This window comes from Erinaceus europaeus, chromosome 4 (genome assembly GCF_950295315.1).
Source record: "Erinaceus europaeus chromosome 4, mEriEur2.1, whole genome shotgun sequence".
Classification (NCBI taxonomy): Eukaryota; Metazoa; Chordata; class Mammalia; order Eulipotyphla; family Erinaceidae; genus Erinaceus; species Erinaceus europaeus.
The window spans coordinates 57,556,029-57,571,501 of NC_080165.1; the positions used below are offsets into that span (position 1 = coordinate 57,556,029).

At 41.7% G+C, this 15,473-nt stretch overlaps 3 protein-coding genes across 3 annotated transcripts in view; 1 reads left to right on the top strand and 2 right to left on the bottom strand.

The window, feature by feature from the left end:
- The window catches only part of SMIM29 (small integral membrane protein 29), a 67,464-nt gene that overhangs the window by 21,159 nt on the left and 30,832 nt on the right, over nucleotides 1-15,473 (bottom strand). The gene's annotated exons all lie outside the window — the stretch shown is intronic.
- NUDT3 (nudix hydrolase 3) overlaps nucleotides 3,073-15,473 on the bottom strand; it is an 80,522-nt gene continuing 68,121 nt past the window's right edge. The window contains exons 4-5 of the mRNA XM_060189642.1: nucleotides 14,191-14,275; nucleotides 3,073-11,800 (exon numbers count right to left, since the gene is read on the bottom strand). Coding sequence (XP_060045625.1) covers nucleotides 11,622-11,800; nucleotides 14,191-14,275 — 264 coding nt within the window. The 3' untranslated portion in view covers nucleotides 3,073-11,621. The remainder of the gene's footprint in view (nucleotides 11,801-14,190; nucleotides 14,276-15,473) is intronic.
- On the top strand, nucleotides 12,956-13,497 carry LOC132538076 (guanine nucleotide-binding protein G(I)/G(S)/G(O) subunit gamma-5). Its single transcript, XM_060189646.1, has one exon. It carries the CDS (start codon nucleotides 13,053-13,055, stop codon nucleotides 13,257-13,259), a length of 207 nt encoding a protein of 68 aa, XP_060045629.1. The 5' UTR covers nucleotides 12,956-13,052; the 3' UTR covers nucleotides 13,260-13,497.

Here is a 15,473-nt window from a genome sequence, read left to right on the forward strand (position 1 = left end):
TCCCTTTCCCATATTAGGGAGCTACTCTCTTCCCTGATCCAGCTTTCCGTTCCTTTTCCCAGCCATGACATCATCTCCCCAGACAATAATTAGGATTCACCTGCATATTAGATTTCAGGCTCAGGCAAAAAAAAAAAAAAAAAATCAAAAAACCCAAAACACTAATATAGCTACAGGCCCTTTGAAATATAACTAAAATATGCCTACTAGCTATCTACAAAATGGACAACCCCCCCCCCCCAACACTTCACCTGCACTATTCCAGCCTTTAGGTCCATAATTGTCCAACAGTTTGTTTGGCTTTGTATGTTAACTCTCTTTTCAGCCACCAGGTTCCAGATGCTAACAGGATGCAACCAGACTTCCCTGGACAGACAACCCCACCAATGTGCCTTGGAGCTTCGCTTCCCCAGAGCCCTTCCCCACTAGGGAAAGAGATAGGCTAGGAGTATGGATTGACCTGTCAACACCCATGTACAGTGGGGAAGCAATTACAAAAGCCAGACCTTCAATCTTCTGCATCCCACAATAATCTTGGGTCCATACTCCCAGAGGGTTAAAGAGTAGGAAAGCTATCAGGGGAGGGTTTGGTATTCGGAGGTCTGGTGGTGGGAACTGTGTGAAGCTGTACCCCTCTTATCCTATGGTTTTGTCAATGTTTCCTTTTTATAAATAAAAAAATTAAAAAGAAAAACCACATAGTCAATGGACACTCCATCATCTGGGGCCCTAGTCAGGGAATCCTGGAATTCCCACAAAGATATGATAGGCCATATCACAACATACAGGTCCAAGAAGGATGACAGAGGACCTAGTGGGGGTTGTACTGTTATATGGGAAACTGGGGAATGTTATGCATGTACAAACTATTGTATTTACTGTTGAATGTAAAACATTAATTTCCCAATAAAGAAATTAAAAAAAAAAAAGATATGATGGGCCTAAACCTCTAACAGATCCTTCTCTCCACCATCACTGGTCATCTCCATCAGGAACAGCATCATGGACCTACTTGTGGCCTCTACAGGACCTTGCCCTCAATGTGGAAAAACAACAGTAGCGACTGCCCCCACTCTGAAGAGAAGCTGAGTCAACATACTCTGCCACTCAAAGATGGGTCCTGAAATGAGAGCAGCCTAGAGTGTTCCTAGCTATGACCACAGAATGTGAGCTCAGACTTACAAGGATGCAGAGGTTATATAGGCTCCAGAGCTAAATATCAGCCTTAGATGAGATCGATGGGGTTTACAGTTAACAGTATTTATATACTTTTCCTGTATTTGGGAGCTACTCTCTTCCCTGACAGAGATTTCTAGTCTTATTTTCAACTCTGACACCTTCTCCCAAGACAGTCCCTTTATCCCACCTGCATGTTAGCTGTCGGGCTCAGGCAAAAATTAGTAAAGTCATATGCCCCTTTGAATATACCTAAAATAAGTTTCCTAGCTTTTTCCAAAATGAAGACCCCAAATTTCAGCTGTTATATTCTTACCTTTAGGTTCCTGACTATTAAACAATTTGTTATGCTTTATATCTTTTTGAAAAATATTTATTTATTTATTTTCCCTTTTGTTGTCCTTGCTTTATCGTGGTTGTGGTTATACTATTGTTGTTATTGATGCCGTTGTTGTTGGATAGGACAGAGAAATCAAGAGGGGGGGGAAGATGGGGGGGCAGGGAAGATTAGACACCTGAAAACCTGCTTCACTGCTTGGGAGGCAACCCCCCTGCAGGTGGGAAGCTTGGGGCTTGAACCAGGAACCTTACGGTGGTCCTTGTGCTTCACACCCTGTGCACTTAACCCTTTGCGCTACTGCCCAACCCCCTCTGCTTTATATCTTAATGCTTTTCAGCCACCAAGTTGCAGGTGCTATCATGATGCCAATGTGATTTCCCTGGGCAGATAACCTCACTAATGTGTCCTGGAACCCCACCTCTCCAGAGTCCTGCCCCACTAGGGAAAGATACAAACAGGCAGGGAGTATGGATCAATCTGCCAATGCCCATGTTTAGTGGAGAAGCAATTACAGAAGCCAGATCTTCCACCTTCTGTACCCCATAGTGATCCTAGGTCCATACTCCCTAGAGGCGACGAAATGCATGACTTTGGTGGTGGGGATTGTACCCCTCTTATCCAAAGAACTTGTCAATCATAATTAAATCATTAAAAAACAAAGAAAAAACATGTCCAGTGGCAATGCCACAAGTCTGAGGCCACCCTACCGCAGTTGATGGGTGTCCATACCTGTGATACACTAGCTCATCCATGTGTACAACTCTCCACCCCTGGTCCACTACTGACCCTGTATCTCCCTGTGTAGGGGGCCAGGCCCTCTCCTGAGCACTAGACACCAGCATGGTTTTCCTTGGCACCTTGCAGCAATACTGGCAAAAGGAACAAAATGCTGATATTCACTGCCTGCTACAGGCTTTTCCACTTTATTCCTCACCTGAATCTCCTGAATAACAAAGCCTCCATGGGGTCATTTTTTAAAAATTTATTTATTCCCTTTTGCCCTTGTTTTATTGTTGTAGTTATCATTGTTGTTATTGATGTCGTTGTTGTTGGATAGGACAGAAAGAAATGGAGAGAGGAGGGGGAGAGAAAGACAGACACCTGCAGACCTGCTTCACTGCCTGTGAAGCGACTCCCGTACAGGTGGTCAGCCGGGAGCTTGAACCAGGACCCTCACACCGGTCCTTGCCCTTTGCACCACGTGCGCTTAACCCCCTGCGCTACCGCCGAACTCCCAATGGGGTCACTTTTGACCTTTGAGAGAAACTTCCACAAATCCAGCAGATAGTGTGTGTGTGGCGGGGGAAGAAAAACGATATAAAGGATTCAAGAAAGTGGCTCCAAGAGTGCAGGAAGCACTTACAAGCATGAAGTCCCGAGTCTGATCCCCATCACTGCATGCGCCAGAATGATAATCTGGTCCTCTCTTCCTCTCTCTCTTTAATATATATATATATACATGTATATATATATATGTGTGTATGTATATATGTATATATATTTTAAAGACCCAAGGAAAACCTTTAAAAAGAAGAGACCAGACACTAAGCAAGGGGGTGTGTGAAATACTGGTTTTTATTGGTTGGCACAAGATTACAACCTATAATTCCAAAGCCTTTCCCTCCCACACAGCTCAAAAGGAAGGAAATTGATTAACACAGAAAGGAATAGCACACTCACAAGTTTAAGAATTTGATTTTACAAAAGGGAGTAGGATATGGGAGGGGTAGAATTTTAGGGGCAGGACCAAAGCTCTATATATCAAGGGAGGGGTTCTTCTGTCCTCTGTGGCTGGCACCATGTAAAAGGACACCTTAGTAAAGAAGCGGAACAGTTATTTATGCCTGGTCTGCTATTACAGAGGAAGAGTGGGTTAACGTAACACCTGCTGTGCATCTGTCTGAGACCCACATCCAGGACTAGACCCAGTTCCCTTCCACCACAACTTGACTGACAAAGGGGTATGAAGGAAGCCTAACCACACTCTCCTTGAGAAAAAGAAAGAGGAAACTCACTTTCCTCTCACCTTCTTTACACCAAATTTCACACTCCTCAGTTCCCAATGGGATCAGTGTGCCTGTCTCCCTTTAGGAGTGCGATGAAGACACAGGGAAAGAAGTCAGGCCTGGGCAGGTGACACTAAGCAGGGAGAGGGAAAACCCAATTTCCCATTAACTACCAGGCAAGAATATTTTGGAAACACGGGGGAGGAGAGGGATGACTAATAAATAAAATCACTATGCACCCAATAGTTCCAAGATCCTAAGTCCTAGAGTGCATCTGGAATGGGTTAAGAGTACTATTACTGCAAACCCTGCTCACAACCCAGTTACATGTGCCAAGGACCACAGTCAATCAGTCCTTCCTTCCACACAAGCATCATTCCTCATATTCCCCAGTTCTGTTGAGTTCCCTTGTCCCAGGGAGCTCAACTTTTCCAAGGATGTGAGTGCTCAGCCCATAGAGGTTCCATAATCTACCCTTTGAATGTTTTCTGCAAATATGAAGCAAACTTCTTAAAGAGGTGATATACATACACTCTTAGTCTATAGAATGATGGGAAGACTAAAATATTTGCTTCCCTGGGCAATCCTGATGTAAGGAAACAGTAGGAGAGTGCTGGGGTCAGAAGAGGCACATTTTTTTTTTTTTTGCCTCCAGGGTTATCGCTGGGGCTGGTGTCAGCACTAAGAATCCACTGCTCCTGGAGGCCATTTTCCCCATTTTGTTGCCCTTGTTGTTGTTATTGTTGCCACTGCTGCTGTTGTTGGATAGGACAAAGAGAAATCAAGAAAGGAGGGGGAGACAAAGAGGGGAAGAGAAAGATAGACACCTGCAGATCTGCTTCACTGCTTGTGAAGTGACTTCCCTGCAGGTGGGGAGCCTGGGGCTCAAACCAGGATCCTTACACTGGTCCTTGCACCTCGTACCATGTGTACTTAACCCGCTGTGCTACTGACCAACCCCCAGAAGAGTCTATTTCAAGCCTGTACAATGCCCAGGCGGCTGGTTCCTGGGTAAATGGATTGCTGGCTATCTCAGTTCTGGAGAGATTATGACATGTGGGCATTTAATTCTCAGCAAAACGTATGAAGACTTGGGAGAAGGGACAATGACTACTGTCTTTTAGAAAAGGTTAAACTAATACAACTATGCTACTTTGTCTCAATTAAAGGGGTTCCCTGGAAATGCTTGTTTAACCTGACCAAAAGGATACTGCATCTGGGTGGATACCTGTGACAGGGGATCTAGTTCATTTGTTTTAAAACCAGAATGGTCCCTGGGGTCTTTCACCTTTCTGATTAATGGTAGATGGTTAGATTGAAGATGATCACAGTGAAGGAAGTCTGTGCTATCTAGAGACCACCCCCTAAAGCTGAGAAACAGAGCTAAGGCCGCACTGCCTCTTCAAAGCCCACTCTTACCATAGTCATTGGATAGGATGTGAGAAAAGGTCACAGAACTCTTTAGAACTGTACAAAGGCATGTTACTCATGGGTTTCTGTTTCCTCATAAGAAAAACTTCACACCTGGCCTGGATACAGTGAGGGTAGAACATCAAGATGGTGATAAATCTGGAAAATGACAATTTTCTGCTGTTTCTGTGTTCCTTAAAGACTATCTCCAGATCTTAGAACACTTGATTTATTTTTTTACATAAGCTCTCAACAGCCTCAAATACTCATGACTTCATAAGCTTATTTTAAGACAAATGTATCAATACTTACTACCTGAAATTTTACATGTTCTAGCCAACCATCAACCTTATCATTCAATTATAAGGTAGTTTGAGAATGTTCAGACCATGTAACAATAACAGACCTGACGTTTACAAACCTGTACTACATACTGTATTTCCTTTAGAGTGGACAACTTTTTCTAACTACTAAATCCAACATTATACTTCTGGGTCTAATTCACTACTCCTGCATCTGTATCCAGGGCAACATGTCCACATCCATCCATGGGTGGCAGTGAAAGGATGGGGTTCCTAAATGCCAAACAAAAACAGCCAAAGCAAATTAGATTCTGGAGGGAAAGTGATACTGAATTCTGGGCAAAGTGCTTACAGTCACATAGGAAGAGGGGACAGGGCAGGTGTGTGTCTGTGTGCCCTTTAGAATACTTGTTTCTCAGGAGAAACACAAGCTGCGCAAAGACCCTGGAAGCCCTTCATTCACTTCAGCACTTTGGAAGCTCTCCACAATCTAACTATAGGCCTGTCCCTTTTATGTGGAGCAGACCCATTTGCTCTGGTTCCTGGGTCTCCCTATAACCAGCCTCTACCTCCCCCCGCTATAACTCACCAATGTTATGCTGCCTGGCTCCAGTAGTCAAAACTAGACGTCTTCTTTGGCCCATTTACTAGTGACAAATGTTGTCCAAAATAAACATAGATTAAAGAAAGATCAAAATCTAACCCCGAAAAGTCTTTCCCCTCCCTCCCCCACCTCCCAGTGGACAACAGAGAGGTGAAAGAGGCTATATGGATCTATTGTTTTAGGCTAACATTTTCTATCCAGTACAAAAGCATTCAGAAAGGACCATCTCCCAAAGGGATTTACATGCAATCTCACTGGCAAAAATGATTCCCTGGAGGGGACTCATCTCACCCCATACTATAGTAAATGGAGCACAGCCTCAAGGTCAAGCAATGAAATTCTGGCATCTTGCTTCTAACCTCCCACGCCCATCCCACAAACATATACAAGTTTCAAAGACTTGCAATTTTTATCTAAATGCCTGACTGGGACTCAATCCCAGAAGAGCAATTTTACTGTAGTGTTAAGATGCTTTCTAAAGGCACAACAGCCACAGATGCAAAGCAATTGTTCTGGAACTAGAATGACTCAATGATTAAGAGAAATGTCACATCAGGCGTGGCAGCAGTGAAGGTGGAAGGATGGCTGGAAGATCAAGATGGTGATAAACCTGGAAAATGACATTGCTGCTGCTTCTGCATCACTTAAAGACTACTCCAGGATATTAAAGCTTCTGTTATTTGTCTGTTTTTTGTTCTAGTGCCCCCGATTTAAGAGCTGGGAATGTAAACTAAAGGAAAGCCAGAGTTATTTATTAAACAACTGGTTGCTGGAGAAACAGTCTCATGTTCTAACACAAGCTCAAATTCATCAAGTCAATACCATAAACAAAACTTAGGAAAGAGGCTTGCTTTTTTTTTTCCCTTTGTTAACTCAGAAAGCTTTAGATTGTAGATGTACAAAATCATATGATTGCTCAAGGGGTGTGTCCAAATGAACAACAAACAGGATTCTTTTCAGAGGATTGAGAGGACAGACTGTGGCTAATCTGAAGGTGAGAAGTATCATTTTTTAAGTTGTCCCAATTAGGCTTCTCATATTCTTAAAAGCTTATCAGCCAGAGCAAAAGTGTGGTCAAGATGTGAAGCTAGCTAGTGGGAGGCTGCTGGTCTCCAAAGGAGTCTAAAAAAAATCTCTGGATTCCCAGGACCTGTGGTGACCTCAAACCAACCCAGGGCACAGAGAACAATATCTTTTAGAGACAGAGTAAATGCTCTGCAATTTACAACTCTTCTGAAAATCTCAGTGTCTCACTGTTTTAGGTGATATCTAAGGAGAAACAGAAAAACACAATTAATTCTCTTGTATGGTACAATCTCTCTCTCTTTTAATTATCTTTATTTATTTACTGGATAGAGACAGCCAGAAATCAAGAGGGAAGAGGGAGATAGAGATATATAGAAAGAGACCTGCAGCCCTGCTTCACTACTTACAAAGCTTTCTCCCTGCAGGTGGGGGTCTGGGGGTTTGAACCTGGGTCCTTGTGCACTGTAACGTGCCCTCAACCAGGTGGACCATCACCTGGCCCCTATATGATGCAATCTCTCCTGCAGGAATCACTCTAGAGCACAGAGGCTAAACCAAGGATACTTCTCCATCTACTTAAAGTGAGGTGGCTGTCTCAATGGGCAAGTCAGGGGACACTAACATCAACAGCCCAGAAACCTCCCATAGCCTTAGCAAAATTCCAGCAGGGCCAAGAAGATAGGGCTGCCACCTCTACTGGACATGTCTGACTTCTTTCAGCATTTTCAAGAATAAGAATTAGAAGAGTCATTGTGTTACTTGATCACCATTAAACAATCTCTCTCTAGAGATGCTTGGGTTGACTGTTCTGTTAGGTCTCCATTTTATTGTAAAGAAGTAGACTCTTTTTTTCTTAATGTAGATGGACCAAGCTGAAGCCATATTGTCAATTATATTAACAGGTAACTGACTTTTCTTAAAGCAAACTAACTGGAGATTTCTCTAGGTATTTCTCCTATTTCTAAATCTACTTTCAACTAGAATGGGTTTGAAGAATACTTTAGAACTATTAAAAGTCACAAAGTTGTGGCAAAAATCATATCGCAACTATTATTATTATTAGTGATACAGTGAATGTAGATCAGGCTACATGCTTTATAAAAAGGATCTGATGGGAAGAGCAATAAGACATTAATGCAGCACTAAATGGAAATGACAACTATGTAAAGTATAAGGCGTGAAATGTATACCCAGGCCCAATTGACCAATTACTCTTCAAGAAAAAGATTTAGAAAGTTCCTCTAATGAGCTTAATGTGAAGGAAAAAGGGAAGGAAGAGAAACTGTCCTATATGAACTTCTAGAAAGATGACAAAACACGACTTGTTTCTTCTAAGCAAATTAAAGAAACTTTACATTGGCTGACACTTAACATCAAAACCATTAAGTGTCAGATTGTTGGAAAAGTCATGACATATTTTTCTATGTTTTTAATGCAAAAATGCACTGTGACTTTTAACAACCCCAATATTTCTATGTCATGAAAGAACTTGACTATGTAGCAACACATTTATAAAACTGCTGGAAAATACTCCCAGAGGGCAGTGACCCACATTGCTCCCTAGAGACTAAGAAGAGGAAGGCCTACTGTGCCTCACTGTTCCACAGCACTCCCCAACACAGTGCAGAGCACGGAAATCCTGCAGTGATGCCACCTTCTAGGCCTTCCATGGTCACAGAGAGGGTGATACTTCCACACTTTGATCCCTCCAGATGGTCTCAGCAGTGAGGGAGCCCACTCTGTACACAGTAGACACTTATAAAAACAAAACAGTCAATCTATTTATCTTTCTATCCTTTTATGTTTGCTATGAGCAAAATCAAGACTCTTGCTGGATAGGATGCACTGTTCTGGAAGGCTACAATAAAATATAACATGGTTGACTTCTGGTAGCCCTCTCTTGTCTCTCTCTTTCTCTCTGACACTCTCTTTCTCTCTGATACACACACACACTCTCTCTCTCTACCCCCCACCCCCTCCTGGTCTATGACCTAATTGGCATTTTCTGAATGGCTGCAATTTACAAGCTAAAGAAAAAAAAAAAAGCCACTAGTATATTTTTCTATACAAAATATGGTAGAATCTGATGGACACTCTAGTAATAACTACAATCTAGAATGAACAAATTCGCTGTGAATAAGAGACTTCTTACTGCCCCAAACACAGGAATCTGCCTCTACTGAATTTAAATGGGAGAGTACTGAACTGGCAGTTGTTACGGGCAAGTAAGCATTAATGAAACATTCTGTAAGCACTATAATTTCCATGTTTTCTTTTACTTCTTGCTTTGGGGAATAAAGGTTACCTAACACACAAGGACCAAGACTAAAAATCAGAAACATAGCCATGCCTTTCATGGTTCTAGAAGGGAAAAACACCACTTCGCTCATCAGAATCCGTTTCAATAATTTTGGTGTTGGATGAAGCCTCCTTTAGTCAGTTACAGTGCATCAGCACAATCTCTCTAGTTAACTCCACTAACAGGATTCACTGATGTCACTGAATAATACACATTGGCACAGTTCAATTTTCTGACTCAAAGGTACCAATAACAATTCAAACTGGACTTTTCCAGGATAGTTATTGTTACACGAGTCCAAAAAAAAATCTTTAGATCATTAAAAGATGTACTGCATATTAACACTTCAATTCCTTTACCCAGGAGTACCAGCTGTTCTCCTGCAAAGCACTTCATCCCATATCACAAAGGCAGAATTTATTTGGAAGAATGTGTTTCTGGGACTCCACTATTTAGATTTATTTATTATTAGTATTTAGATTTATTTTAGTTTTCCCTAGTTTATTTTGACAGAACCTTAGAGTGTTCTAAATTAGGCAACAAGCAGCAGTATGTTCATTTTTGAGGACATCTGAATACCAAGTTGGCCTTGAGACTGAAATTCCATATGGTGCTGTTTCTATCTAATTTCCTTCCCAAACATAGGGCAGTATCATACAGAAACTATTAGCACTGCTTTTTTGGGATCTGTGTTTCAAGACTGGAAAAGGATACAAACCAAGTATGGGTAACACAATTTAAAGTTTATCAACTGATGTCCCTCAAAAAGCTGGATACCATATGACACAGGCCTAGCCGTTACATATACTTCTATTAGTGGGAGTGAAGAGCAAAAACTTTTCAAAGTTTGAGTATTTATTAGAAATTTTAAATAAAGAGAACTGTGGTTTATTTTTCACATCTTGGCTATGTTTTGACAAAGGAGATGCCACTAAAAGGATAGCAACAAACTCCTGTCCCAAGCCAGGGATCTGATCCATCAGTGTCCCCTCTCGTAGTCCCCACCCTCCATCTCAAGACCCGTTTCTGCTTAATTCCCAACTAAAACACAACTGGCAAATGAAGTCAGCATGAGACTTCTATCAAAAGCCAACAAGAAAGACATTTTGCAGTAAGCCAATGCATTATGTAGCTGTTCTAGTAAATGATTAAGCATTCTTCCCATACCACTTCTCAGAAAATGAATCTTTCACATAGTAGTGGGGGACAAATTTAATATTTCTGAGCATGTTCCATGCTGCAATTACAAGTGCTGTAACACCTGAATTTTCCTCCTGAAACTTTTCAGGAACTTAACATGGTTACCCAAGATGAGGACAGGACTGTACAACTGCACTTGCCAAGTATACCTGGATGCTTCTGAACACAGGGCAATATTCAGCTCAGCACAGTGGGTGTAAGGCATGTATGCATAAGGAGAGAGGCTGCTGTCAGCGATAAAGAGCGCAGTGGAAAAAAATTCCAAACCAACAGGATAAAAATAGTATCCAGTTTTGTTTGTTTGTTTGTTTTTTTCTTCAAGATAAGAAACCTAAGAATCCAGTTCAAATCCCTATTGTCAGCATGTAGGGAGTAATTTAACTTCTATCATTGCTTCTCTGGACCTAGGTTGAGAACATTTGCTCCTGTCTTGGTGATAAAAAAGAAAACAGAGTTCAACCTGTTTCTTTCTTGGCATGGAAACACAGCTTCAAGAAGAGAAGGCCATAAGTCCCGAGAGCACTATAAAGGTAGCTACATTGTTCCTGTATCCTACACAACTATAATCAATGGTTGGGGAAAAGAGAGAGGACAGAGAAAATTGCCTAGCCACTAACATGAAAAAAACCAAAAAGTAAATTACAAGGCTCTCCACTTCAGAAACACCTCAAATGAAAGAAAAATATCTTGAAAAATTAAAGTTAAATTTCTCTTCTAAAAGTCATTTATTTACATACTGTAAGTCCAGTATATAATGTGTAGATAAATGTATCCTGCAGTGAAAGTCACCAATATACTGAACTGGATAGCATATTACAGGACAAATTCTTGAAAGAGTATGTCATCTTGGTAATTTTTTAATTTAAAAAATAATAGTAATTAAAAAAAATCAAAGGTAAATGTCTGGCCAGGGCTGGGATGAGAAAAACAGGAACATTTCAGAATTCAAAGCAGAGGGAAGGAAGGCTATTTACCTCTCTCTAGAGAAGTATAGGGGTGTGAAAAGGGGGGAACAGATCATGCAGAAAAGTACCTACAAATTACACACCCAACCCCCACCCCCCGAATAAAAAGAAGAAAAAGCCCCATCACTTAATACTAAACAGCTACATCATCAAGATACCCTTTCTCTGTTGCCCATCATGCCTTAATTGAAAGAGGAGGCCTGTAAGGAGAGGTGAAAAGTGCAAGGGTGAGAGGGAAGATCTGCACTTCAGTCTAGTTTCCAATTTCCATTTTTCTTACAGGACGTCTTCAGTCATCTGATGCCTGACATTGAGCTCTGCGCAGAAACCGAGTATGTGGTAGTCACAACTGGTGTGCCGTTGTTGGCTGAGTAGCCTTGCCTCAATGTTTCAAAATATGACGCCTGCACGGGTTTGTGATACTGCAGCACTTTTATGGCATCTTCTATTTTAAACCATTCTCTCTTCCTTCCTGTAAAGACACAGAGACAAAATGTTTCTGACCTAACTTTTGAAAAACTGTAGATGAAAATATGAAAGCAATGGCAGTGAACTTTTTTCTTATTAGTTATTTTTATTTATTTGATACAAAGAAATTGAGAGGGGAGGGAGAGAGAGGGGGAGAGAGAGAGAGACACCTGCAGCCCTGCTTCACAACTCGTGAAGCTTTCCCCCTGTAGGTGGGGACCAGGGGCTTGAACCCAGGACCTTGTGCACTATAATGTGTGTGCTTAACCAGGTGCACCACCACCTGGCCCCCGGTGGTTAACTTTTAAAGTTTACATGTTAAAATACATATGCAGGGGGCCAGACAGTGGCACATTTAGTAGACCAGACATTTATAGTGTGAAAGGACCAGGTTCAAACCATTGGTCCATACCTGCAGAGGAAAAGCTTCACAAATGGTGAGTACAGGTATCTCTTTCCCTCTCTCCATCTCAATCTCACCATTTCCTCTTAATTTCACTATATCTTTATCCAATAAGTAATTAAATATATATATATTACATATATAAACACACTATGTACTTCAAATACTACATAAATATCTAATGTAGAAAATAGTTAAGAAATCTAAGAACAGGGAGTTGGGGGGTAGCGCAGTGGGTTAAGAGCACGTGGCGCAAAGCACAAGGACCAGCGTAGGATCCTGGTTCGAGCCCCTGGCTCCCCACCTGCAGGGGAGTCGCTTCACAGGTGGTGAAGCAGGTCTGCAGGTGTCTGTCTTTCTCTCCCCCTCTGTCTTCCCCTCCTCTCTCCATTTCTCTCTGTCCTTCCTATCCAACAACGATGACATCAATAATAACTACAACAATAAAACAACAAGGGCAACAAAAGGGAATAAATAAATAATTTAAAAAAAAAAGAATCTGACAGCGGGTTAAGTGCAGGTGGCGCAAAGCACAAGGACCGGCATAAAGATCTCGGTTTGAACCCCGGCTCCCCACCAGCAGGGGAGTCGCTTCACAGGCGGTGAAGCAGGTCTGCAGGTGTCTTTCTCTCCTCCTCTCTGTCTTCCCCTCCCCTCTCCATTTCTCTCTGTCCTATCCAACAACGACAACAACAATAACTACAACAATAAAACAACAAGGGCAACAAAAGGGAATAAATAAAAAAAAAAAAAAAAAAAAACTTAAGACCCCGTCCTGCCGTCTAGTTTCGCCGACCCGCGCGCGACCTAGCGACCCGCGGACCGACGAACCGGTTCGGTTCTCGCCTGCGCCATGTCTGGCTCCTCCAGTGTCGCGGCTATGAGGAAGGTGGTTCAGCAGCTCCGGCTGGAAGCCGGGCTGAACCGCGTGAAGGTTTCCCAAGCAGCTGCAGACTTAAAACAGTTCTGTCTGCAGAATGCTCAGCATGACCCCTTGCTGACTGGAGTGTCTTCAAGTACGAATCCCTTCAGACCTCAGAAAGTCTGTTCCTTTTTGTAGTAAAACACATCTTTGGAAGGTTTTCTGATCCTACTTTTCATGACCCAGTCAATATTCAAAAGGAGCTAAAGTGGAAGCCTCTATAGCTTATCCCTATAACAAGTGCCATACTATGTAAACTTCTGTCAGTTCTTAACATCTACCTCTCTGAATTTTCATGGATTTCTATTTCACAAGGGTAATTATTTTATATAGACTGGTGGCAGACACAATAAAATACTTAGTATAAAAAAAAAAACTTAAAAAAAAAAGAATCTGAAAACAGCAAAGCAAAAAAAAAAAAAAAAAGAATCTGTTGTGCCATAGATGTCACTTTCTCCCCAGTCCTCTTTTATTATTACTATTCATTATTTAAAAAATATATTTTATTGTCTTATATGAGAGAATTTCATAGAAGAGAGAGAGAAGCCAGATCACACTGTGGTACATGCAGTCTGGGGACTAAACTAGGAACCTCAGGTATATGAGTCCAGTGCTCTACAAACATTAACCATCCCTCTAATTGTTCCTTCTGTTATTTTTTTTAAGTTTTTTTTTTAATATTTATTTTCTCTTTTGTTGCCCTTGTTGTTTTATTGTTGTAGTTATTATTGTTGTTCTTGATGTCATCGTTGTTGGTTGGATAGGACAAAGAGAAATGGAAAGAGGAGGGGAAGACAGAGAGGGGGAGAGAAAGATAGACACCTGCAGAACTGCTTCACCGCCTGTGAAGCGACTCCCCTGCAGGTGGGGAGCCGGGGGCTCGAACTGGATCCTTTCGCCTGTTCTTGTGCTTTGCGCCACGTGCGCTTAACCCACTGCGCTACCGCCCGACTCCCCCTTCTGTTATTTTTTTATCTTTGTCAGGATCTTTCTGGTTCTAGGCAATGACCTGTGGCATGGCAAGACTGGCTAATAGGAGCTCTTTGGAGACCATCTTGGGATGACTTACCAATATTAACTGAATCTTCCCAGTCTTCCAGTACTTCTGTAACAATGAGCACATAGACATATGTTCTATGTTTCCTCTCTTGGTTCTGAAGAGCAAAGAGAAAGTGTCAGAAGTTTTTCTTTTGAGAGCTATGAAGCACACTGATATGTATATCTCCAGAAGAAAGCTTAGAAATAAAGATTCCTTTGTTTTTCTTGGCACTGGGGCTTTGCAACTGTACAAGTTTACTGCTCATAATAGACCCATTAAATTTTTTTTGAGATAAAGAGAAGAGATGAAGAGATGTCACCACTTGTGAAACCTCCCGATAGTGCATGGTGCTCCCATATGGTGCTGGAGGTTTGAACCCTTTGAACCCAAATCCTTGCATATATTTTACCATCTTGGCTCTATCTGTCTCTTTTCATGTCCATAATAACAAAGTCTCAACATTATAACATATATGAAAAAACCCAGAGAGAAACAGGCTTGGATCTCTGATAAGGAAGGAAAAATTCATCATCTAGGCAGTGAAGATTCAGAAACTCAGACACCGTAAGAACAGAGCAGTTTTTAGTTATCCCTCCCCACTCCTGTGGCTTGGCCCTGCTCTCACTGCTCAGCCTGGGGTGGGCCCCACTCCTCCTGCCACTTGGCTCTGCTCCATGCTCTGTGGTACTAGCTTCCTAGACTTCATGGCTTCACTTCCCACCATACCAGCCCTATTTACATGACAATAAACCACAGCTAAGAAGAAATCCATATAATATAGAACTTTAATCAGTTAAGCAGGGGGTAGGCTGAAAGCTATAAACCTTGTGCGAAGTTTAAGCTTGAAATCAGCCATTTTGGAACTCAGTTTCTATAGCAATAGACCTTACGTGGACCCAGGAAAAAGAGTTCTATTTCCTGCTCATAGCCTAACATAATCTCTTCTCCATCCCTCCTCTCCCCAGTCTATGATACACCTGCAATCTCAAATTTCTGATTCTGTGGAACTACAGTGCTTTAGAACCAGCCAAGTATTAGTGACTGAAAATCCCTGGTCACTTCCAAGCTTATTCAAACATAGGCCCCTGAGCCAGGTTCTCACTGGGTAATCAAACATAATGAACCTCAAGACAGCAGCATGAAGAAAGCCTCAAATTAGACAGAGCTACATAAAGTTCCTAAAAAGGACTTCAAAGTTACAGTTATAAGGATGCTCATCAAAATCAAGTTCTACAAAAGAAAACTTTAATGAAGTCAGAGGATTTATGAAAGTATGAAATAAGTAATAATAAAAATCAGAGCAATAAAGAGTA

What these genes read in the sequence shown, in the direction of transcription:
- LOC132538076 (XM_060189646.1), top strand. Translation starts at nt 13,053, where the DNA reads ATGTCTGGCTCCTCCAGTGTCGCGGCTATGAGGAAGGTGGTTCAGCAG.